The sequence below is a fragment of the Psammomys obesus genome, unplaced genomic scaffold, assembly GCF_907164565.1.
Source record: "Psammomys obesus unplaced genomic scaffold, mPsaObe1.curated_primary_1811, whole genome shotgun sequence".
In the NCBI taxonomy this organism is placed as follows: domain Eukaryota; kingdom Metazoa; phylum Chordata; class Mammalia; order Rodentia; family Muridae; genus Psammomys; species Psammomys obesus.
This window is the reverse complement of record NW_026596147.1, coordinates 2,060,149-2,085,176: the sequence shown is the minus strand read 5'-3', so window position 1 is coordinate 2,085,176 and position 25,028 is coordinate 2,060,149. Positions and strand designations below refer to the sequence as shown.

The window sequence follows — 25,028 nt, the reverse complement described above, 5'->3', positions numbered from 1 at the left end:
TCTTTCTTTCTTTCTTTCTTTCTTTCTTTCTTTCTTTCTTTCTTTCTACTCATCAGGACAAACTTTTCTATAATAACTTCCAAACTTTCTAAGTAAATAATAAAGTATTTAACGGGAAAAGTCAAATTCAGGCAATCCTTTAACTCAGTAAATAACAAAGGACAGAAGGAAAACAGCTTAGCTTTTTACCGGAATCTGAGTTAAGAAATAGGGGCAACAGAACAAATAGCAAACAACCACTTGAGTTACATCAGAGTGGAGAGAAGCGATGACCTGGGTTTCCAGTCTGAAACTGTTACACAACATAATTAGTAGAACTGAAGAGTTACCTATTACACGTTAGAAATTGCTCCAGCGGCTTTAAAAACAAAAAAAGAATAGCTTGCTGAGAGTACAGGTAAGTGCCACAATTTCATACGGCCGAGAATGCTGTTGCTGTTGGACAGGCCCACCCTCAGGCACATATGAGGAGCAGTAATTGAAATTTAAGGTGGTATAAAACAAAGTGAAGTTAGGAGGGGATGTGTTGTAGAGTACGTGGAGAAACTCAAAGGGGAATACGAGGTGAATATAATAATATTTCACGTTTTCATATATGTAGCTCTCAAAAATAAAGAAAAAGGATAATTAGCCAGGTGCAGGTCTAATATCAGCACTCTGGGAGGCAGAAGCAGATAGATCTCTGTGACTTTGAGGCCAGTCTGGGCTACAAAGTGAGTCCAGGACAGCCAAGGCTACATAGAGAAACCCTGTCTCAAAAAAAAAAATAAATAAAAATAAAAAAATAAAAATAAAAAAAAGAACAGAAAATTATAATATAATTAAAGATCAAAATAAACTGTTCCCTCTTGTTAATTACAAACTGGTGACATTTTTATACCTAAGAAAAATGTGACCTCTATTCATGTCTTAGACGAAATTATACTTTAGTTTTCCTCTTTGCAGGTGGCAGTTTATTAACTTTAACATCTAAAGGCAAAGCTTCAGATGCTCTTTGGTTTTAGGAAAAAGTACAAAGCTTCTCTGATGAACACAACCATAAAAGGCTGAAATAAATTTTATTGGATATGTAATCCAATAAAACTTCCTGTAAGTGGGAGAAATTGAAAATGTAAGAGTATTGGGGTTTGCCCTCACTTACTTTTGTATTCCTTGTAGTGAAACTGATTTCCTCATGTTGTTTCTGGATTAAAGCCAGAATCAACTTTGCCTGTTTCTAATCAAATAACAGAGAAGACAATATAGAACTCCTGACTTCAGTTAGATGTTCCTGGGAGGCTGTGTCTGCACTGAGCCTAGCTGAGCACTGATTCATTCTGACTCGAGGTAAGTTATCATATGCACTCTTGACTAGACCGCGATAATGCTGCCTTTTCCGCAAGAATGACTGGCAGTCACCACAATTCAAAGAACACCCATTGGCTTCTGAGAGAGGTTGGGATGGTTGACAAGTATGAAGATCTGCAATCTGGAGGAGAGATTTAGAATTTAATTAGCTTCCAGTCTCTTTATATTTTGAGTGAGTCAGATGGGAATTCAAAACAGATCTTTCCATCTCAGCCTAGAAGATGAAAAACAGAATAGACCACATTGTAATTTGGGCTTCCCAAATGCTTTTCTTTACTTCAGCTATTTGGAGAGCAAATATGTTTAGCTTGTTAGAGCTTTTTAAAAGTATAAATTCTTAATATAAGTAACAAGGATAGAGTTATATTCCATTTTCAGGAAATGAGGGCAAGTTTGGAAAAAGCAGCATATCCAGGGTCTCTCCGCCTATGCTTATGGGTAAAATGTTAACTGTCTATATTAAGGTTTTAGCCCATGTGTGGCTGCTAACTTAGAAAACACACTGCCTTCAAAAACTTTTTTTCCTTCTTTTAATTTTCTTATTTTATTGAAAGGTTTCCCCTACCCTCTCTCTACTCTTCTGGGTTCCTTCCTACCTCCCCTCCCATCTGGATCTACTCCCTTTCTGTTTCTCATTAGAAAAACAAGCAGGCTTCTAAGGGATTAATATAAAATAATGTAATATGAGAAAGCAAAAAACTAACATATTTATAGCTGTACAAGACAAAGAGAAGGAAAAGAGTCCAAGAAAAGGCACAGAAAACAGACTCACTTGTTTGCACATTCAGGAATCCCATAAAAACATTAAACTGGAAGCTGTGAGCTAAGCGCAGAGGACCTGGTGCAGCCCTGTGCAGGCCCTGTGCATGCTGCCTTAGTCTCTGTGAGTTCATATGTGCATTGATCATGTTGGTTTAGAAGGCCTCCTTTTCTCTGTGTCCTACATTCGCTCTGGCTCTGACTCTCTGCCTCCTCTTCAGTGGGGTTCCCTGAGCCCCGAGGGAGGGGTTTGATGAAGACACACTGTTCTGTGCTAAGGGTTCCAAGGTCCCTCACTATCTGCATGTCTGGCTGTGGGTCTCTCTATTTCTTCCCATCTGTTGCAGGAGGAAGTTTCTCCAATGATTGCTGAGCAAGGCCCTGATCTACTTCACTGTCAGAGTCCCTTCTTTTAAATTTATTTTGTCTTCTGTCCTCTCATAATGGTCTATTCAAAACACAACATTTAAAAAAAATTATATGTTACTAACATACTATGTTTTGTTATTCTACTTATAAAAGGCATGTATGAACCGTAGCAGATGTTATTTCTAAAGCTAGACATTTTTGCCTTTAAGTTTAATGCAGTACACTTTGTCAGGTTTCAAACTGTTAGTCAGAAATGGGTCATGGTGGGTGGCACATGCAGGTACCACAGCAGTTGGGGGGGGCAGAAGCAACAGGGTAATAATCCTGTGTTCGAGTCCTACCAGGTCTACACCAGACATTTCAGGTTAGCAAGAATGATGTAGGGAGACGCTGTCTCAAAAATGTCACACACACAATCTCTCTCTCTCTCTCTCTTACTGGGTAATGAATTAAAATTTGTAGCCTTAAAACTACTTATTTAGGTTCTGAAAACAGAACCAAGAGCCTTACTCACACGAGGCATCTTCTGCCACTGAACTACATCCCCAGCCTCCTTAAGATAATCCGTATTGAACAATATAGCCTATCTGAGAGCAGCTGTGTGAAGATAATTTAAGGGATAATTAGTGCTACAATAATTTTCAAGTATAATTACTTATATTTCAAAATACCTAAAGCAAAAATACTATAAAAAATATATAACCAATCACGTGAATGCTAAGGAATGGGGTGATATTAGTATAAAGTAGATGTACAGAATAAACATGAACAATGAAGACTAGCTTTTCATCACATTTATCTGTCTGTCTATCTATCTATCTATCTATCTATCTATCTATCTATCTATTTGTGTTTGTGAGAGAGAAAGACACAGACAGACAGACAGACAGATAGGTGATGTGTGTACAGGTGCAGCCATGTCTGAGGTCATAGGACAGCTTTCTGAGAGTCATTTTTTTCCCTCCCACCATGAGTTCTGAGAGTAAAACTCAGGTAGTCAGGTGTATTAGTTACTTTTCTGTTGCTCTGATAAAATACCATGACCTTGGTACCTGACGAAAGGGTTTATTTGTGCTTACGGTTCCAGACCTCATGATTGTAAGGTAGGACGGTAGGTATAGCTGAAACAGTAAGTAAGAGCTCACATCTTGAAACACAAACAGGAAGCAGAGAGAACAAAGTGGAAATGGCTAGAGGCTTTAAAACCTCCAAGTTTGCCCCCAGTGGCTCACCTCTTCCAGGAAGGCCACACCTTCCAAACCTACCCAAACAATGCCACCAACTGGGGACCAACTATTCAAATGCCTAAAACTGTAGGGGGCATTTCTCATCTAAACCACCACACAAGGCTTTCTACAAAGCACTTTTATCTGCTAAGCCATGTCCTTGCCCTTTGAAAATCTGCCTTTTTTCAAAGAAAAACTTTTGGGAGGCAGAAGCAACAGGATAATAATCCTGCTTTTGAGTTATACCAGGTCTACACTCGTTCAGGTTAACAAGAGTTACACAGCAAGACCCTACATAACTTTTTCAGATTTTCAAAGAAAACTTTGTAATACTCCCAACAATTCTTCCACAATGAGGTAGATGTTGGATAGGATTGCAAATCAGGACATGTAAGATTTAGAAGACTTAGCATATTCCTGAGAATATGCTTGATAGGAACATTAATATTAAACCCTTTGGAAAAGATATGCCGTTCCCAAACGTCTTCTTTTTTGAAGATCTGCCAGACAAGGGGCAGCTTTTCAGTTGGTAACACTAGTCCACAAGAGACAGAAGCCTGTCGAAATGTTTTCATTGGCTTTAAAGATTTTTTTTTTTCTACTAAATATAACGCTAAGCAGGATTTCCTTAATTTGGAAAAACCTTTCTTTCTTTGTGTATTTACTTACATGTGTGGTGTGTGTGTGGTGGATGTATGTGTGAATGCAGGTCAGAGGGCAAATTTGGGGTATCTCTCCACTCCTTCCACCATGTTCTAAGGACGGAGGGTCTGTCCTCCAGCTTCTTAGCAATTCTCTTTGACTGCTGAGATTATCTTGCTGGTCCCCTAAGCAATATTTATATGTTAAATAATGTATAGTATAATAGGTATATGTGCATATGAAACTATGTATAATAGACAAATACATCTTCCAAAGCACTTTTTTTTACCTGTTTTTTAGCTTTTATGTAATGTTTATATATTGTAGTCCTCATGCCCTAACCTAATGAGAGACAGGATTACACTCGACACCACTGCTCTATAATGTCTCTCTATATTTTTAAAAAGTTTATTAAATCTATCTACAATTCTCTATACTCGCCCCTCCAATTCCTCCTTATCCATACTGCCACTACTACTAATCTCTCCCAAGTTCATGTGCTTTTTTTTTTTTTTAACACAGTGACCTTTTATAAAAACCTTCTGCCTCTATGTCCGTGGGTGTAGGACCATCAGTTTGAGCCTACATAGCCTCACGGAGGCTATGCCTGTGAAGAAAGCTATCTCTTTCTCAGCAGCCACCAATTGCTAATAGTTCCTCAGCAGAAGGCAGGACTTTGGGACTCCTTCTCCTACCCATGCTTGGACTTTGCTGGGAATAATATTGTGCAGGTTTTATGCATACAATCAGAGGCTCTATAAATTCATGTGAGTATGAACTCTCATGTCCAGAAAGCACAATTTCAAATGAAGTCATCAAATACCTCTGCCTCTTGGAATCTTTCCGGTTCGATTATTCTATTCCTGATGGCTAAGCATGTTGAACATTAAAAAAAAAAGTTCTTATCTAGATTTATATTTCATCTTTGAGAACTCTCTGTTTAGTTCCAATGTTCACTTTTTAATTAAGTTATTTGTGTGTCACTGAGTTATGGGTTTTTGGTTTTTGTTGTTGTTTTGAGTTCTTTGTATACTCTAGATACTAATCCTCTGTGTAGCTGGCAAAGATTTTTCCTATTCTGTGGATTGCCTCAAATGAGCAGATTCTTTGTCATGGCTTTTTAGCCTTGTGGGGTCCTAGTTATCAATTTTGGTCCTTAATGTCTTCACTTCTGGTATTCAATTCAGAAAGTACTTTCCTGTGCCAATGACCTCTTTGAGATTCATGGTATCAGATCTTATGTTGAGGTTCTTCATTCATTTGGAACTGAATTTTTTTTTTTTTCATGATCAGAGATAAGGATCCAATTTTATTTCTCTACACATAGCTATCCAGTTTGGCTAGCAACATTTTTTGAAGATGATGTCTTTTCTCAAATGTGTATTTTTTGCACCTTTATCAAAATTCAGGTGTCAGTAGGAAGCTGGGTTTTTATGTGGGTCCTCGATTCTATTCCATTGATCAATGACCTTGCCATTCTAAAACCATTTCTATTGATTCCAGGGGAACTGAGAACTTCCTGATTTGTAGGTGTGGACTTGAATAATTGTTTAAATGTTAATTCATTTTGCTCAAACATTACTATTCACTGGAATCAACTGGCAGTCTTCAACACATTCTAGTGTCTCATACCTGTCATCCTAGTTTACTCAGGAGAATTGTCCCAAGTTCAAGGCTAGGCTGGGAAACAGAGTGATTTCTAGTCCAGTCTGGGCTATAGAGTAAATCTTGTCTAAATAAAGAAGTAAATAAACAAACAAATACACACACACATACAAAATAACAAAACAACGGCATTAAAAAAACAGAACAGAACAAAGTTCTAAGGCCTTACTACTGCCACCTATAAGTCACAGAAATTAATCTTCGGACTTTGAGCCCACCCCCACCCCCGATCTCAGTGAGTAATGCAGTATAGAAACCATTTGTTTTGCTACAAAAATGGTAGAGAACGTGATTGGTGAAAATATTAGCAGTCATATGTTCTATCGGAATACAAATGGGCCAATAAATAATGCAGTTGACTCCCAGCAGGAATTATATATAAAACTTAAAACTGTACAAACATTTTTCATTCTTAGCTTCTAAAGTTTATGAGAAACTCACCGTTATGACAGCACCCAGAAGTTATTCTGAGCCTGAGCAAATGTTTTCAACAGGAGTCATGACTTCAGGATTGGTTTGAAGAGCTTGAGATACAAAGTTTAGCAGGAGAGAGCTTCCCTGAATGCTTGAGGCTCCTGGGGTTTAATCTTCAACCCTGAAAAAGGCAATCATAAAGAATGGAAGCCAGGCATTCCAGGTAGAAGTAGGAAAGTCTTGAGTTTGAAGTCAGCCTGGGCTGCATAGACCTTAGAGAGACCTCAGCTGCTGAGACCTTAGAGAAAGAGCGTGAGGAGGGGAGGGAGCAGGAGGGTAAAGAGGTAGGAGGGGAGTGAAAGGGAGGAGAAACAGTAGCTGTAATGTTAGATTTCTCTCACAACTTTAATAAAGCAGGACTTAACATTTTACATCATCATGATTTCTTGCCTACATATTAAGGTATCAAGACAGTGTACAACACTTGGGAATCAGAGGCAGGTAGGTCTCTGTGAGTTCAAGGCCCAACCTGGCATACATAGCAGTTCCTGCCCAACCAGGGGGCTACATAGTGAGACCCTGTCTCAAGAAAAAAAAAAAAAAAAAAACAAAACCAAAAAAAAACACTGTGCACCAACCTCCTCTTATAATTTTCTTCTTCTAAAACTAAAGAGTCCCTCACTTAGAAGACATCATTGCCTGGTATTCATTTAGCACATGCATGCCCAGATATCTAAAAACACTATCTTAAAATGTCTGGACTGCTGTGAGGTGGATAGGAACCTCACCTCCACTTTACAGAACAGGAACACTTTAGCAAGTTACCTAAAGTCATACAGCTAGACGCTAGCTGGGCCGAAATACGGTCCCAGGTCTTTCTGCATAAGGAGCCGGTTCATTTCGGCACTCTCACGAAGCAGCACACTTGAGCCCTTGATGAAACTGAAGCCCTATGTGTGCTTGTGTCATCGAGCAGGTTCAATTATTTCTAAGCTTTGATGGAGTTGATTCCCATCATTCCGTGTGACGGAGGGCTGAATGGTAAGTAGGGGATTCATTTCTGGCTAACCCTCCGGTGCTCTGGAGCTTTATCTGATGAACCAGTTGAGTCTGGTCTCATGAAGAAATCTTTTTCTTGTAGTTCTTTCAGACGGAAGAATGGGGGAGATTTTCAGCTTCGTCCTCATCACTGTTGCTCTCATAATGGTCAGGGAAACCTGGGTAAGCCTCTTGTGCAGACTATTGTATCTGTAAGACCTGCTAGAAGATGGAATTTCTTCTTAATTTCCAGAAAGCCTTTTATTACCTTTCCCCTACTAAAAACTAAAGGCGGAAGGAGTGAGAAAGTTCTGTGGCAATGTGTGCACATAGTAACATTTAAACACTTTAAAAATGAAAACCAGGATTTACAACAAATCAGTGAAATATTTTTAAGCAGCTGTGTTATTTCCATTTTAACAGGATAATCAGGCACTAAAAGCAGCCATAGTAGTTAACGTTGGTCTTGGGTCAGTATTGAACATTACTGGCATTTACCACCAAGATTGTCTGCAGGTCATTTCAATGAACTTGTGTCTCCATTTAAGAGTCCCAAAGGTCGAAACACTAACTTATTTGAAATTCTGGGAAAAATAAAATGGCTTTCTGGTTGAAATAGCATTCTGAAATGGGAGAGGGAGACTGAATAGAGTGAAAGACTTAGTCAAGGTTTTATTTAGATTATTAGCTCCATTTCTTTTCCATCAACATGAGATACGCATTGCTTTGCAGGCCTTCGAGAATGACAACTGTTTGCAGGAGCAGGTGAGACTCAGAGCTCAGGTGCACCAACTTGAGACCCGGGTCAAACAGCAACAGGTCATGATCGAACAGCTCTTGCATGAGAAGGAAATCCAATTCCTGGATAAAGGACAGGAGAACAATTTCTTTGACCTCGGAAGCAAGAGGTATTATTCAGGTAGAATTGGTTTTTCTTAAACATTTCAACCATTTGTTCACTCACCATATGTAATGACAGTACTAGACATTCAGTAACTTTGGGCTTTTTCTTTGTTTGGTTTTTGATATTTTGTTTTCGTTTTCGACTCTGGTTCTCACTATGTAGCTCAGGCTGGCCTGGTTCTTAACCATCTTCCTCAAGAGCTGGGATTTCAGGTGTGCCCCCCCCCAACCCTCAGCTCATTTCACATCTTGCTAAAAAGCTACACTATTCCAATTATAAATAACATGACTCATTCCATCAATTTAAAATATCTTCTTCTATATTCTATGCTTTTTTCTCTAGATATGCCGAGAGATTATTTGATATGACTACTGAGTATCTGAGAATTTCTGTATCTTAATCAGAAATTAGGACAACATTGTTAAATATTCATCTATAAATGGCAGATTATAATGAGAATATACCTAAACTATGTTGTTTTTTCCTCCTTCCATGTATGCAATTTCCCCTTCTGCATTTTTTGAACTAGGTCTCTCTATGTTGTCTAGTCTAGTCTTTAACTTCAGAGTTAAAGAGTAAAGAGATTCTTCTACTTCAGCTTCCTAAGTAGTTTGAACCACAGGTGTGTGCTTGCATGCCTGGTTATTTCTTCTGAATTCCACAGTGAAAAAATAAATTACTGTAATGAAAGGATGAGAAAAGAAAAAAAAATCACATTTTTGAGGAAAATAAGAGTACTTTTTAGATATGTCTACTTAATGGTTTGGCATTTTTCTGATTAGGCCAACATTTCTCTACTAGAAATGAAATGATATTGAACTGTGAGCACAGTCTAACTATCACTGCATACATCACTATTCCCTATAGAAAAATGTCCCTTTGATATCCTGTGCATGTGAATGGCTTCTGTAGGAGGAAACAGTGATGGTTAGAAACAAAGACAATGCTGTCTAGAACTTTGTTCACAGTCTTCTCTATGCTGCACTGCCATGATCCTAGTCAATTAGGTCTCATCAGGAGTGGCTGCATTGTCTTCTTCTGTGGCCTGGTAATGCTGCTTCCCCCTTAGGGGGAGGAAATTAAAGAGCAGGCCGATCAGTTCTTGTCAGAGACAATCCCTGTTCCTATTACAATGGAACCCACTTGGATACTGAACTGCCATGGGCTACATCTGTGCAAAGGTCTTAGGGTTATCTCCATGTATAGTCCTTGGAAACCTCTTAGTCACAGGCATCTGTAGCAGAAAGCTGAAAGTGAAAAGAAGTAGGGTGGGGCTCTAAACCTGAAGTCCATCCCTAATGACCCATTTCCTAAAAGTTCTACAGTCTCCCCAAACAGGGCCACCATCTGGGGACAAAGTGTTTAAATGTGTGGGCCTATGGAGACAGTTCATATTTAACCTACGTCAGATCTGTACAATTTAGGCTTGGAGGAAAAAGCTCACCTTCCCTAGCTTTACCTAGATCCTAAACTCTCTCTGCTCAAACTACTTTGCCCTGGATGCCTCACCTTTGCTGCCCAAACTGACTTAGTTGAAATTTCCATTGCTGTAGTATATATCACATATATAATCCAGTCTGTCTTAAGAGTGCGAGAGACCAAATCTGGGAAATAATAGGTACTAAGGAATAAAGCAAGAAATCAGTTACCAGAAACTTCAACTCTAAATGGCAAGGTCAGAGCAGGATTGACTATGTAAGCTGGAGTGAGGTAGAGGAGTTTTATATGATAGGTTCTGTGTGTGTGTGTGTGTGTGTGTGTGTGTGTGTGTGTGTGTGTGTGTTATGATGAATAATAGATATTCTAGATAATTGTTTCTGGATATAACAACTAAAACAAATCTAGAAGTCAGTATATTTGCATTTAATATTCTCCATATGTGGTCCAAACATGAAATAGAAGAGGGAATACAATCTGAAATATAAATATGGGTTGATTATACATTGGTTTTTAGCATAGTGGCAAGGACTGACTTACAATAAATATATAATACAAATTTTAATAAAAATGTAATATAGGAACAGGAGAGATGGCTCAGTGGTTAAGAGCACTTTCTTTCACAGAGGACCTGGATTCAATCCCCAGCACCCACATGGTGCCTCACATCTTTCCATGGTTCCAATTCCAAGGGATCCGAAACACTCCATGGGCGCCAGGCATGCACATGGCACACATCATAGATACATACCCATACACATTAAATCAAATTCTAAAATTTATTAATTAAAAATTGATTTAAAATGTATTAGAATGTAACAGTCTATGCAAGCTCATTTAAAACACTTGATATTGTGCTTACATCAAAGTTTGCATGTTGGTGCTTTTAAATTTTAAAGTCTGTTTATGCATGTGATTTGCATAAATTAGATGTCTTTGTTCTTATTTATAAGTCACTATACAGTGAGTAAATTAGTTATTTCCCTGAATTATAATTTATCACATGCTAGCAAACATCTAATTACTTACAACCTAGTAATTTTTGCAAGTAATATATAAATCACATATGAAAATAGCATATAATTAAACTGTCTTTTTTAAGCACATGGGTGCTAATGACATGAATTAAAAGTTACTGTATCAAACTCACATTCATTGGTGACAATTGCAACCCATCTGTTTAGCTGATGATACCTGCTGCTCTACGATAGCTTCTACAGAAGCTTCCAGTTTCTATGGCAGTTCTTCAAGGCAGTATGGGTAGTAGTTAAAGAATATTCTCAAACAAACAAAGTCCAAAAGCCCTTTGGTTATCCATGGCCTCTGGACAAATTACTTGACCACTATCTTTCATGTTCCTCCTCATAAAATGGGAACGGTAAACCTTATTTATCATAAGGACTGAATGAGTTGTGGTTTTTTTTGTTTTTGTTTTTTTTTTTCTTGAGACAGGGTTTCTCTGTTTGTGGCCTTGGCTGTCCTGGACTAGATCTGTAGACCAGGCTGGCCTCGAACTCTCAGCAATCTGCCTGCCTCTGCCTACTAGAGAGAGGGATTCCACTTGCCTTCTTTTCTTCTCTGTCACCTGGGAATGAGTATGACTGTGGTAAGGCTGGTTCTGTCATGTCTGAGCATGCTCTGTAGTCTGGTTTGTGACCCCTGTTGCTAGTCTTTGAAAAACAAATTAATATTGCAAAGTACTTCAGGAATGATGGTACAAGCCTGTAATCCCAGTGCCAAGAAGTGTTTTGCAGATTGGGAGGCTAAAGCTAAGCAGACCAGTTGTTAGTTATTATTTAAAGAAATATGAAGCTGGGGTCAACCGATCTTCTCTGCAAGAGGTTTATTGAGTGGGTATGGAGGGAGGGGGAAACAGGACATGGTAGGGAGACAGAAAGAAAGGGAAAGGGGGGCGCTCCAAGAGAGGGAGGGAAAGAGAGAGAACATGTGTCAGGGTTGGCCCTTTAAGGGGCAAGGTAACCACGCCTTCCAGGTGTGGCCACCTGGCTGGTGACACATGATGACATCATAAGTTGCTGGGTAACCCAGGAGCAGACTGTGTTCCGAAATACTAACACTAGTAAAAATAGATAACCTGGAATATATAATCCTATTCTCTCAAAAACCAAACCAAAACAAGAACGTGGTTGCTGGGGGTGGGGAGTGGGGAGCCATTTTCAGTCTTTAGTTCTCAGCCTGGAGCTGCAGCCACCATTCTGAGACAACAAAGAAAAAGAGGACTCTTGTTTAGCTGGGAGGTTACTTTATGAAGCTGAAACACAGAGTCCTTAAGTGGCTTGCTTTTTGTGCATTAGAGGAACTATCCATATCACTGAGGGGAACACACTGTCAGAGAGAAGCTCACATAGGCTTTCTTTATGTAGCAGCTGGGCCTTCAGAAGTCTTAAAAAAAAAAAAAAGAAAAGAAAAGGAAAAAAAAGCCCTAGCCGGATATGGTGGCAAGGCCAGCCTGGTCTACAAAGTGAGTCCAGGACACACACAGATAAACCCTGTCTCAAACAAAACAAAACAAAAAGGAAAGGAAAAAGAAAAAAAAATCTATAAAAGTCTGGAAAGATGGCTCAATGCTTGAAAGCACATGCTGTTCTTGGAAAGGACCTGAGTCTGGTTCCCAGCAGCCATGTTAGACAGCTCAAACTGCCTGTGACCTCAGCTCCAAGGAATTCAATTTCCTCTTCTGACCTATACTCATTTACTCACTCATGCTCATACTAACCCTCCCCCCCATACACATGATTTTTAAAAATTGGTAAAATATATTAAAAGTCCTATATATTCACAGCTTTCCAATCGGTCCTCCCCCCACGTGTATGCCAGTGAATTGAGTGGGTTGACATGCTTCAAACCTGATGTCTGGTTGATATTTTTAAATTTATTTACTTCTTAATTTATGTGTATGCATGTGTATCTGCCATGTGCGTGGGTACCGCTACCTCAAGAGGACAGAAAAAGGCATCTTATGGCCTGAGATTGGAGTTTCACCATGTGGGTGCTGGGGACTGAACCTAGGTTCTCAGCCAGAGCACCAGGTGATCTTAATGCGGAGCCATCTCTGCAGCCCTCTAATTGATTTTTTTACGATTTCTTTTTTATTATGTATGCAGCATTCTGACTTCATGTATACCTGCACTCCAGAAGATGGTTGTGAGCCGACATGTGGGTGTTGGGAATTGAACTCAGGACCTCTGGAAGAACAGCCGGTGTTCTTAATCTCCGAGCCATTTCTCCAGCCCTCTAACTGACATTTTAATCTCTACTTTGATCAAAATTTTTGCTATCAGAGTTTAAGCCAGGCTTCTCCCATGACAAGATCCTTAAATTGGTTGTTCTTTATAAACTATTAACTTTTTTGATTTTTTTTGTTTGTTTTATTTGTTTGTTTTCTTTTATTAAAAACTTTCCTCAGATGTTTAGTTGGTTTTGGCATTTTCTTCTAGGGAGAAGAAAATTTAAAAACAAACAACTAAAAAAATGGCATGAAATAAAAACAAACAGAAAGTGTTGGCAGAAATCCCCAAATTAATGTAATTTTTCTAAAGCAAGCTAGAGTTAATCATTTCCATATTTGCCTGGAAAAAGAGCTTGAACTTTGTGAGTCTTTGCTATTCAGCTCTTAGGGAGGAGAGCAACTATAAACAAGGGAGCTCTTTCCTAACCAAGGGAAAATATGCTGACTTTAATGAAAGCCTTCTGTGACATACTTGAGCACAAGAAATAAGCTTTTAAATAACATTGAGTTAGATGTACATGGACATTTTCATCTTGTTCAGTTACCTAACAGAATTCCTTTTATAAAAAAGGCATACGCAAAAAAACACTGGTGTTGTTGAATCTTGGAAATAAACGCATGAACAAAGCCTAAATCACTACAAAGATCAACAGCTCACCAACGGGAGTGCACCCGTGAAGTGAGCCCTGTGAAGTCTGTTTATTTTCTCTTCTGAGTGCCACTACCCACTGAACTTAATTAATAGGAATACATTTCATATTCATTGACAACCTGGCATCAAGACTGTGGGCTACAGAAAGAACTTAAAAACATTCTTTAAGACTTACATAATTCAGCCATGCAACAAATTTTAAAGAGAAAATAACAAAATGATAAAAGTAAAATATGAAAGAAATTTTACACAATTGCTTTCAGAATCTGTGCCTGGTTAACTCCTGAGGGTGTTTTTCTGCAGTGGGCCCTGCTCCAGTTATGGGCAAGCTGCCCCGACATCTACAACATCTATATAATACTTAACCACACCCTCCGAACCTGCTCAAATCAGCCTAGAAGAGTGTCTGTCAACCTTTCTAATGCTGAGACCCTTTAATACAGTTCCTCACGTTATGGCCACCCTCAACCATAAAATTGTTTTTGTTGCTACTCCATAACTGTAATTTTACTACTGTAACGAATTGTAATGTAAATAACTTTGGAGCCAGAGTTCTGCCAAGTGGGTCGTGACCCATAGGTTGAGGAGCACAGGCTTAGACTCAGACCCAGTGGGTATGAGCTAACCCCATCTCAAGTGACTTAAGAAACTAATATTACTTTTTTTGTGGTAAACTAGTCATTATTTAACTTCAAAAGCCAAAGAAATACCCTTGCAAAGAAAAATGCAAGCATAAAAAAGAAAACGGAAGCATGAAAGTTTTCAATTTTTAACAAAAACATCCAAGAATGTGTGGGTTATTTTTTAAAAAAATATAGTGAAACTGGAGGATTATAAAAACTTATCGAGATTACTGGACTTTCAGTACCAAATATTCAATAAGATTTTATTTAAGTCAGAATAGTTTATATTACAATATTTGTACAATATTTGTATGCTGTCACATTTATATTTTCTTTCCCTTCCTTCCTTCCTTCCTTCCTTCCTTCCTTCCTTCCTTCCTTCCTTCTTTCTTTCTTTCTTTCTTTCTTTCTTTCTTTCTTTCTTTCTTTCTTTCTTTCTTTCTTTCTTTCTTTTGTTTTTGAGACAGGGTCTCTCTGTCCTCTGTGTGGCTCTGCCTGTCCTGCAACTCACTCTGTACACCAGGCTGGCCTTCAACTGCTAGATCCATCTGCCTCTGCCTCCCAATCGCATTGATCTTTTCGCTGTCCAATTTCACTAAGCTGTCCAATGAGTGACAAGTTTCACTTAAGTACAGAACAATAAACTAAACACAGATGATTTGTTTTTGTTATTTTTGCTACAAAAATAATAAATGTTCCTTATTTCATTCATTCTCCTCGGCCAATCTTATCAAGAAGTCAATGATAATGAAATTATAGGAAAGAAAACAAGATTTTCTGAATATCCACTAGAAGATGTACAATATGTTATTTATTTATTTATTTATTTATTTATTTATTTATTTATTTATTTATTTGTATGTGTTTAAGTTTTGCCTGAATTCGTGATGTCCATGGGGTTCGGAAATAGGTGTCAGATGTCCTGGAGCTGCAGTTACAGAAGGTTATAAGCTACCATGTGGATGCTGGGAACTGAACCTGGGTCCTCTGGAAGAACAAGTGTTCTTAACCACTGACCCATCTCCCCAGGCCTGGTGGCATTTCAAGAACTACTTTTGTATTCCATTTGTTTTTATCTGTCTCCACTGATACTGGGTTTCAGGAGCAAAGACACATAACCTTGTTTACATCACCTTGTTTTGTAAACAGATTGTTCAGAGATTTACAATGATGGGTTTAAGCAGAGTGGATTTTACAGAATCAAACCTCTCCGGAGCCTGGCGGAATTTTCCGTTTATTGTGACATGACTGATGGAGGAGGATGGACCGTAATTCAGAGACGATCTGATGGCAGTGAGAACTTTAGCAGGTAACTGCTTTTCCTTTCCTTGTTTGTTTGGTTTTTGGTGTTTTGTTTTGTTTTTTGGTTCTTTGAGACAAGGTTCCTCCATGTATCCCGGGCTGTCCTGGAACTTACTCTGTGGACCAGGCTGGCCTCAAACTCACAGAGATCCATCTGCCACTGCCTCCCCAATGCTGGAGTTAAAGGCATGTACCAACTACTGCCTGGCCAATAGGTAACTGATTTTAACAAGTAATTATTTGCTTTAGCAGATGTGAGATTTGTGAGTTAAGCCTTCTTATGTCTCAAATTTATTAATGCAACAAAATTTTACTTTCCCATTTTTAAGTAAGAAAACAGATAGTGAGTAAGCTAGTCAAGAGAGTATTGGAGATGAGAGAATGTGAACAATACCATAGGCACTGCATGTGTCCATTTATATTTTGCAAAAACTGACTTTCGATTTAAACATTTTAGGGGTTGGAATGACTATGAAAGTGGCTTTGGAAAATTTGTCCAAAACAATGGTGAATACTGGCTGGGTAACAAGAACATTAACTTACTGACTATGCAAGGTAAGCTTTGCACTTACATTCAGGAGGCAAAGGGTTGTAGATTCAGTCCCTGGTACTACAAAACAAACAAAGCCCTCGAAGTATTTTCCCCTAAGTCATGGGCAATAGAACCAAGTCAGTATCTATCATGATTTTTTAGATGTCACAATACTTTCTGAGCCATAATTAAGTAAAATGCTACTTAAAGCAGGGGAGAGAGGAAAAGAGACTAGGTTGGTTGGGAGTATGTATTTTCTCATATGTATTTTCCGTTCCTTGAAAGGAATTGTGTTGTCAAAATCATTGTTAAAGACTCGAGTGACTCCTAAATATATGTAAAAAAATTTATCAGCACAATTAGACCTTGTGATGAGCCACAATAGTAGTAGTTAGGGTGTGTGTGTGTGGGGGGGGGGGTAGAGAAATGACTCAGAGATCAAGAGCTTTGTGTTGCTCCTCCCAGCACCCACATCAGGTAGGCCACAACAGCCTATAACTCCAGCTCCAGGGAGTTTAGTTTTCTCTTTTGGCCTCTGAAGGCATCCACACATGTGGCATTACTCCCACAGACACCCACCTGTGCACATAAAAATAAATCTTGCAAACATAAAGCAGACACCTTAAAGTGAGTTATGAACCCCTATACAATCCTCCCGTGCATGTTCACTTGTATGTTGATAACTAAAGTTCAATATTTGTCTAAAATTTTACGTTCGATAACAATTTTTCAGTATCTTATTTTTTATATTCTTTTGCTCCCATCCATTACCCTCCTTAGCTTGCTTATGGATTGAGCCTGTAGTCAGCCCCCTTTAGGTCTGGTACTCAATATCTCATAAGGCACAGTTGCTTTGCCCAAGAAAACAGGCTGAGTCACGCGGCAGTGCAAAGGCTTATTTGATTCAGCCAAGCTCAGGCAACTGCTGGTTAGTCTATTTTCAAAACAGTCAGCAGGGTGTTCTTACAAGGGTCTTTGAGACCTGAGAGTGGTAGCTGGAGGGGCTGCCTAAGTGTAGTGTATAGTGATTTCTCCTGTGATCAGTGTTCTCTAAGTTACATAGTTTCCTTTTCCTCAACATATAAATTATCCTAAACTGGGTGTGGTGGGGCACACCTGTAGTCCCAGCCCTCAGGGAGGCAGAGGCAGGCAGATCTCTCTGAGTTTGAGGCTAGCCTGGTCTACAAAGTGAGTCCAGGACAGACAGCCAAGGCTACACAGAACCCCGTCTCGACAAACAAACAAACAAAAAATCCTAGTTTTAAGAGATTTTTTTTTTTTTGCCAGATATATGACACTTATCATAGCAGACTGTGGTCCTTTTGCATATTAGTATTTTTTTATGGGTCATTGTTTAAGCTTTGGAAGTCCCAAGTAGAATCTGTTTGTCATTCCAAGCATATGAAATTCAATCTTATTTCTCAAGTTATTTGTATGTGTTATTTTTGCTCTGATGGACATTTTCCACAAATCTGATTCCCCTTCATATTTTCTTGCTTGGTGCTGGGTGTGTAAACGGGACCCCCACACATGGTAAGCATGTATTCTAACACATATCCACGTCCCCATGCTTTTCAGCTTCTCATCTGGTGTTCGAGCTGGTTACTCTGAAGTAGTATAGAGGAATGGATCTATCAAATCCATGCCTTGCATCCTATCATAGCTCAAACAATAAAAATTGCCTTTTTCCTTGTGTTCTTTAATTTTGACAGCAGTGAAGGAGACTCAAATTGACTCGGAAAACAGCTTTATTCTTATTACCCAAGGTTCCCCCTGCTTGGAACTGCCGGCAATAAAATTAATTTAGAAATTATTTCTAATTGCAAGTTTATTCATTCATTGACAAAAAATTTAGACAGTTATTTTTTTTAAAGGGTGGAGTATTCTCTATCCACTAACAAATGCACTTTGGGGAATAGCTGACATATCCTATCTTACTGTGCCCATCGGTGTCACAGGCTTGATCATATGAGCTAAGGTAATACTTTTAGAGGTCTCCGTCTGAAGAAAACCCCCAAGAATCCAGAATTCTCAGCCAAACAGCTTTGAACTTTGTTCCGGAGATCCATTCGATGCTCTTCTTTTTCTGCCCTTCTGGGGCTGAGCCTGGGGGACAGGTGAAGATAACTTTTTACAACAGGTGTAGACATGTATGATATGGAGGTCCACAAGGTATGTCCAAGGCGCTTTATGGCACATCACTGAAGATGGAAAGAGGGGATGGGCGCCAACTGTGGACTGGGCTTCAGAAGGAAGGTCAGCTTGTCATTCACAAACAGGGACAATGGGAAAAAGGGAGAGGGGGTGATTTGGTGGGGCAACTCCTCCACTAATTTGTTTCACGTGACAATTTTTATCACCTAGAATTTTTACAGTCATCATGGTACCTCGTTTTACATTTAGAGATTTGTTTTCTACATATCCCCTTTTTAGCATACAGACATAAGAATGTATGCCAAATAAATTAAGTTTAACGACTTCCCCATTGGATAGAAACTTCAGAAAACCATCTTGACTCAGAATCACTGATATGCGTGATTCCCCACCACATAGATTTCTCAAGGAGACGCCCCTGCTTTGTCTAATACTCTTTTCTAACGCCATCTGTTCCACAGGCTTTGATGCTATTGGGAAGGTAGGTTTTCATAAAACAACCAGAATCCTTGTTTCTTCTGCAACTGGGTGTAAGACAATTTGCTAGCTGATCTTTCATTCTACCAGTAAAAACAAGCAAGTTCATCCACAAGCAGGTGATGATGACTATATTATGAACCACAGCCCAAGTTCTAGAGATTATGTCATTAATAGTAATTATCCTTAAGAATGAGATTCTTATTGAAATTAAGAAAAAAGGAATAAAATTTATAATTCTTAAAACTATGATCTTCAGTAGATTCCTCCCTTTCCCCCTCTCTCTTTTGAGTTTTTTGAGATAGGTTTCTCTTGTGTAGAAGGCTGTTCTGGAATTTACTCTATAGACCAGGCTGTCCTCAAACTTACTGTCTCTGCCTTCCTAGTGCTGGTTTTAAAGGTTTATACCACCACTGCTAGGCTAGGTTTCTTTCTTTCTTTCTTTCTTTCTTTCTTTCTTTCTTTCTTTCTTTCTTTCTTTCTTTCTTCTCTTTCTCCTCCTCCTCCTCTTCTTCTTTTTTGAGACAGGGTTTTTCTGTGTCGCCTTGGCTGTCCTGGACTCACTTTGTAGACCAGGCTGGCCTCGAACTCACAGAGATCCACCTCCCTCTGCCTCCCTGCATACTGGGATTACAGGTGTGTGCCATCTTTCTTAATCTATTAACTAAAAATTTACAGCTCTTTACAAAATGAATCATACTGTTATTTTTACATTTGTTTTTATTCTTTAGACTTAGCAGAAATTTTCTAGTTTACTCTTTTGCTGTCATTGTTTTCAAGTAAAATAAACAATAAAATGATTATATTATCTGACACCGGAGTCACTCTTTATTCTTTGAAAACTGATTCCTGGCAGAGGAAATGATAAAAGCAAAACAAAACTGCAATTTATTTTTAAACCTAAATAGTCAGTGTCATGTCATGTATTTAAAAAAAAAAAAAAACCCTACAGTTTCTTATTGTTTCTGTTGGATTTATTTATTTATTTATTTATTTATTTATTTATTTATTTATTTATTTATTTTAGGAGACTACACTTTAAAAATCGACATGACAGATTTTGAGAGAAATAGTCGCTTTGCACAATACAAAAGTTTTAAAGTTGGTGATAAAAAGGTACTAAAATTTTTATATGGGAAATATCTTGAGTTATGATGTTGAAAATATGCAACGACACCCCGAGTTCTGTGGAAATATAAATGTATAATATAACCTGTTTTGTTTATTTAACATGTTTTTAAAATGCTTCCCACTGACAGTGGAAAAATGCCCCTTTCTCCTTTAGTCTTCTTATGAACTGAGAATCGGAGAGTACTCTGGAACCGCTGGAGACTCCCTTTCCGGGACTTTCCACCCTGAAGTGCAGTGGTGGGCTGGGCACCACAGAATGAAGTTCAGCACGTGGGACAGAGATAATGACAACTACGAAGGGAACTGTGCTGAGGAAGAGCAGTCTGGCTGGTGGTTTAACAGGTTTGGTGCTTTACACACACTGTTGTAATGGCGCCTTGCACGCTCAGCTATAATGGTGCTTTGCACACTCAGTTATAAGGATGCTTTACACACACAGCTGTGTTTTATGAGTTCTAGGCCAGCAGGACCTTGCCCTTAAAAAAAAAAAATCCAAAGTGGTGTTTTTAATTTGCATGTTTTTATAATAAAGTTTATTTTTTAAAAAAGGAAGAAAGAAGGAAGAAATGTGTGACACTCTATTAACCAACTAGCTCTTCATCATCTCATATCTTACAAGATAACCACTATTACTGCTATAATTTCAATACTACTTTTCATCCACTGTGACTTTTATTAGTTCGTTGAATGCAAGCCTTCCGAATGTAGGAAAAAAATGCTATACTATTCTTGAAACTTAATCCTACCCTAGCTGCTGTTTGAATACTTTAACATTGTTATCAAGTTCATGCTTTTGAATTTAGAGGGGCTAGGGGACTGGGTTCTGGGGCTCAAACCTAGGGTCTTGTGTATGATGAGCAAGCAGTCTACCACTGAGGTACACCCTAGCTTCATTTTATTTTGGATGATACAAAGTTCTTTGTTTTATGAGCCTGAGATATGCTTTGTTAATTGTTGTCCTCTGCCACCTCCTCCTCCCATCTTAAGACAGAAGCTCAAGTAGTCCAGGTTGGCCTTAATCTCACTGTACAGCTGAGAATAACCTAAAAATCATGATATCACTGCTTCTACCTCCCAGATGCTGGAATACCTGCTATGTACCACTGTGCCTAGCCGAAATCTGCCTTCTTACCAGGTTTCCTCTCAGTAGCAATAGAATAGCTTCAAATCCATTTCAACATAATTCCTCAGGCCCTGAATGAGAAGTAATGCATTGTATCATTTAGAGTTTGTCTTGTCTCTGGGCCAAATGTCTCTGGTTCCTTTAACTGTTTTCCAAGGTGCATTTATTTATTTCTTGATCATACTGTTAGGAAGGGATGGAAACTTCATACAGTTTTCTTTTAAAACGATCCAGTTGGTAGGGGGTACTGGAGAGATGGCTCAGTTGTTAAGAGCACTGTCTACTCTTGCCAAGGCTCTGAGTTCAATTCCCAGCAACCACATGGAGGCTCAAAACAATTTATAAATGAAATCTGGTACCCTCTTCTGGCATGCACATGCAGATAGCACACTCATACACATAAAATAAATAAATAAATCTTAAAAACAAAAAACCCAACCCAGTTGGCCTGCTCTGTCTACAAAGCAGGTATGGGACTTGTTAGACAAAGCAGCAGCTTTGTAAGTCTGCTTATATCATTAGACAACGGGAGGCACCTCAAAATATCTTAACAATTAAGCTTTTTGTTCAGGAATCTTTAGCAATTATAGGGTGTCATGTTTTCCATATAACTGAAGACTAACCATGTAGCTCCTATAATCTTTATATTTTTTCTTAGTGTAAATAAAATATCTTAGAATCCATATGCTATAATGTGGACCTATTCTGTAAATGCTAAAATTCCTTAAAACCATGAAAATCTTTATTATGACTTCAATTGTTGTGCTGTGTTGGTTTTCAATTAATTAGTTCTGTTTGTTAGAGACATGGTCTCACTCTGCAGTGCAATCTGACCTCAAACCTATAGAAATGCTCCTCCCTTAGCCTCCTAAGTGCTGGAATTACAGGTGGAAGCAGTCATGCTTGGCTGATTTTAGAGAGGTAGATTCAATGCAGACACCATGAGTTTAAGGTATTTCCATCAGTCAAAGTAAATGTAGACAGTTGTAAAAGTGGTAAGCTTCCCTATTACTTGGGTTTTACTCTTCCAAAAATTGAGTCTATTTAACATTTGGCCAGTTATTAAGAAAACAGAGTAAGCACAACAATGCAACAGGACAGAGAAGAAAAAGCATTAAATCATGTTCTTCTACTGTGCAAACTTAAGACATGGTGATAATCTTTTCCCTCTTGGTTTTCTTGGCTTTTGGTTTTGCTTTGTTTTGTTTTCTAAAGTTCTAAGTAAGCATTATTTAAGATTTACCTATAATTAACAACGTCATTAATGTCTGATTTTGAATAGACTTGAAAAACATCTTTAATATTCCTGAGGTCTTAAGTACATTATCCCGTTGGTTGGTTGTTCTGTGCCTGAACGGCAGTTGCCCACACATTAGAGAAGGCAAATAAATGATATAGTTGATAGAAATAGGGATTGGGGACAACAATACAAGCAGTTCAGTAGCAGGAAGTACCCAAGAAAAACAGGTCAACCTAGAGGGAAAGTAAATTGTTGCAGAAACTTTGTCTTTACTCTTTGTTTTCCATGTCACATCTAATTTATGTGACTTGCTGACGCTTACCGGTTTTTCTCACTACTGAGGCTGGAATTGCAGTGCCCCACAGGTTTATGTATTTATAGCCAGTCCTCTTCCAGGTTAGCTCCCTCTGTTTCCTAGTCACAGTCACATTAAAAGCAGCTGCCCTCGTTTCTTCCACTGGTGGGCTCACCCTGCGCTTTTCCACCAGGTAAGAGTCCGACCTCAGGAATCACTGGCCAACATTAGTCTTCCTCCCTGAAGTTGTGCTCGTATGGTCACAGCCAGGAGAAAAACAACTAAAACACTCAATGGCTGCCTCGTCTGCCTTGCTTGCTTAGCGATTAGTGCAAGGGTCGTGTCAACCCCCACCCCTACCAGCGGCCAGCTGCTGCTTTACCACGAAGCACCAATCCTCAATGACTAGGGCCGAGTCCAGGCTAGAAACTGAGGGATGCTGAAACACTGGTCTCAGAACACTAAGTAGGGGACCCTAAAGCCCATTTCTCAATAGGCTCCAAATCAGAGCAAATAGAAAAGTTTATGTAGCAGATGTCTACATATAAAGATATGTCCAAATATTTATCCTGAAAGTTTTTTTTCTATTTAAATCTTACTTCTTGTGGTACTTTAAAAACACAGTGGGTACCGAATCCCTGCAGATCTAGCATGCATGGTTCCAATTAGTCCTAATCATTTAAATTAGGAGGGCTGCCAGGATGGCCAATAAAAGCAAATCACAAGCTTAGTGATGATCTAAGCCTGCTACTTTGCATTTATGAAAGAATTATATGCTTTTCGGATTCAATGGCTAGTTTTTTCTTTTTCAGATTTTTTTTTCAGACTACTTCTGAATATTCTTGTAACCTAGAGTCTGCTATCTTTTCATTAGTTACAGCAATAACTAAATCTACGTTGATTAATATAACAGGAAAATTTGCACAAACTGTTACGTGAAATTTTTGTATGCCAAGGACAGATGCGTGTACAGACTCCAAAGGAGGAAGAAGGAAATGTTTACAGTTTATGGTACCCTGACAAACCTATCTAGATTGGTGCAGTATATGTAAAAAATTAACTTCTCAACTCAGACAAAATATTTGCTGATAGGCTAGGAAATTTTTAAAAGGAAGTTTGAGTCTGTGTGCTTATCTTGGAGATGAAAATAATTGCTATGCTAACAGTTTAAAGACGGGAGTTTGAGTTGTAAAAGATGCGTCTTGGCCGTAGACTGACGAACCTGACAGCGCAAACTACCCAGGAAGCTGCAGTAGAGCCCCTCGCCCCATGTGAAGGTTACAAAGCAGTTTTTCTTTGCTTCTTTTTCCTTTTTGTTTAAAAGTTACTAAGAACTCAAATACTAAGCCAAGTGATGGTGGCCCATGCCTTTAATCCCAGCACTAGGGAGGCAGAGGCAAGAGGATCTCTGAGTTTGAAGCCAGCCTGGTCTACAGTGCGAGTTCAAGGACAGCCAGGGCAGCACAGAGAAACCCTGTCTTAAACAAGCAAATAAACAACAAAATGAAGGGCTGGAGGGATGGCTCAGGGGTTAAGAGCACAGACTGCTCTTCCAGAAGTCCTGAGTTCAATTCCCAGCAACCACATGGTGGCTCCCAACCATCTATAGAGATATATGGTGCTCTCTTTTGGTGTAAGGTGTGCATGCAGACAGAACATTGTATACCTATTAAATATTAAAAAGAAAAAGAAAAAAAAAACTGAAATGCTTACTTTTCAACACACTCCAAGTAGTCTGGGACAGATTCTCACACTTACTAGAGAACCAAAACTCACCTGTTTAAACATCAACATTTGCTTGTAGAAAAGTCTCGGGTTTGGTAAAATGATACTTTTCTGAGAAATGGCAGAAGATATTGTCTAAACGTTTTGATCATTTCTTAGCAAGATAACTTTTTTTCAAGTGTATTTTAATTCTGATTGTCATGTTTTCTTTTGTTCTCCCACTAGGTGTCACTCTGCAAACCTGAATGGTGTATATTATCAGGGCCCCTACACATCAGAAACGGATAATGGTGTTGTCTGGTACACCTGGCATGGATGGTGGTATTCCTTGAAATCTGTGGTTATGAAAATTAGGCCAAATGACTTCATTCCAAATATCATTTAGTTGTTCCTATGGGGCTCTCCTTTCTGTAATTCATCTTGGTTGGAAATATTTGAAAAACATAATTCTGAATAATAGATGCCTGGTGATGGTAACTGTGTGTGAGTTTTCATTCTTCACACTGCCTTTATTCCTTAATATGCTTTGATTTCAGCAGATGCCCAGTATCCACCAATAAAGGCAGCTTATGTTAATGTTTACTGAGTACCTATGTGCATAGGGGTATGATAAAAGTTCAAACTGTATTAAAAAACTATAGACTAATTAACATGTTTAAATTTGTAATAATAAATCATGCGTGTCTGGGTGTGTTAATGCACGCCTTTAATCCCAGCACTTGG

The 25,028-nt window shown here is 38.7% G+C and overlaps 1 protein-coding gene and 1 long non-coding RNA gene across 7 annotated transcripts in view; one reads left to right on the top strand and one right to left on the bottom strand.

Annotated features, from left to right (window-relative positions):
- The window catches only part of LOC129666441 (uncharacterized), a 17,843-nt gene extending 10,290 nt beyond the window's left edge, over nucleotides 1–7,553 (bottom strand). The window contains exon 1 of the long non-coding RNA XR_008718580.1: nucleotides 2,120–7,553. This is a non-coding gene — a long non-coding RNA (uncharacterized LOC129666441). The remainder of the gene's footprint in view (nucleotides 1–2,119) is intronic.
- Fgl1 (fibrinogen like 1) overlaps nucleotides 1–24,782 on the top strand; it is a 27,251-nt gene extending 2,469 nt beyond the window's left edge. Inside the window, exons 1-10 of one of the 6 annotated variants that reach the window (XM_055593544.1) lie at nucleotides 418–564; nucleotides 946–1,089; nucleotides 1,195–1,326; nucleotides 7,564–7,643; nucleotides 8,193–8,379; nucleotides 15,476–15,635; nucleotides 16,086–16,183; nucleotides 19,819–19,907; nucleotides 20,077–20,264; nucleotides 24,531–24,782. In XM_055593544.1, coding sequence (XP_055449519.1) covers nucleotides 7,581–7,643; nucleotides 8,193–8,379; nucleotides 15,476–15,635; nucleotides 16,086–16,183; nucleotides 19,819–19,907; nucleotides 20,077–20,264; nucleotides 24,531–24,690 — 945 coding nt within the window. In that variant the 5' untranslated portion in view covers nucleotides 418–564; nucleotides 946–1,089; nucleotides 1,195–1,326; nucleotides 7,564–7,580 and the 3' untranslated portion in view covers nucleotides 24,691–24,782. Of the gene's footprint in view, nucleotides 1–319; nucleotides 565–945; nucleotides 1,090–1,158; nucleotides 1,327–7,563; nucleotides 7,644–8,192; nucleotides 8,380–15,475; nucleotides 15,636–16,085; nucleotides 16,184–19,818; nucleotides 19,908–20,076; nucleotides 20,265–24,530 lie in introns of those variants that run through there. The other 5 variants (XM_055593543.1, XM_055593550.1, XM_055593547.1 and 2 more) reach the window with 5 other exon arrangements.
- The last annotated feature ends 246 nt before the right edge of the window (nucleotides 24,783–25,028 follow it).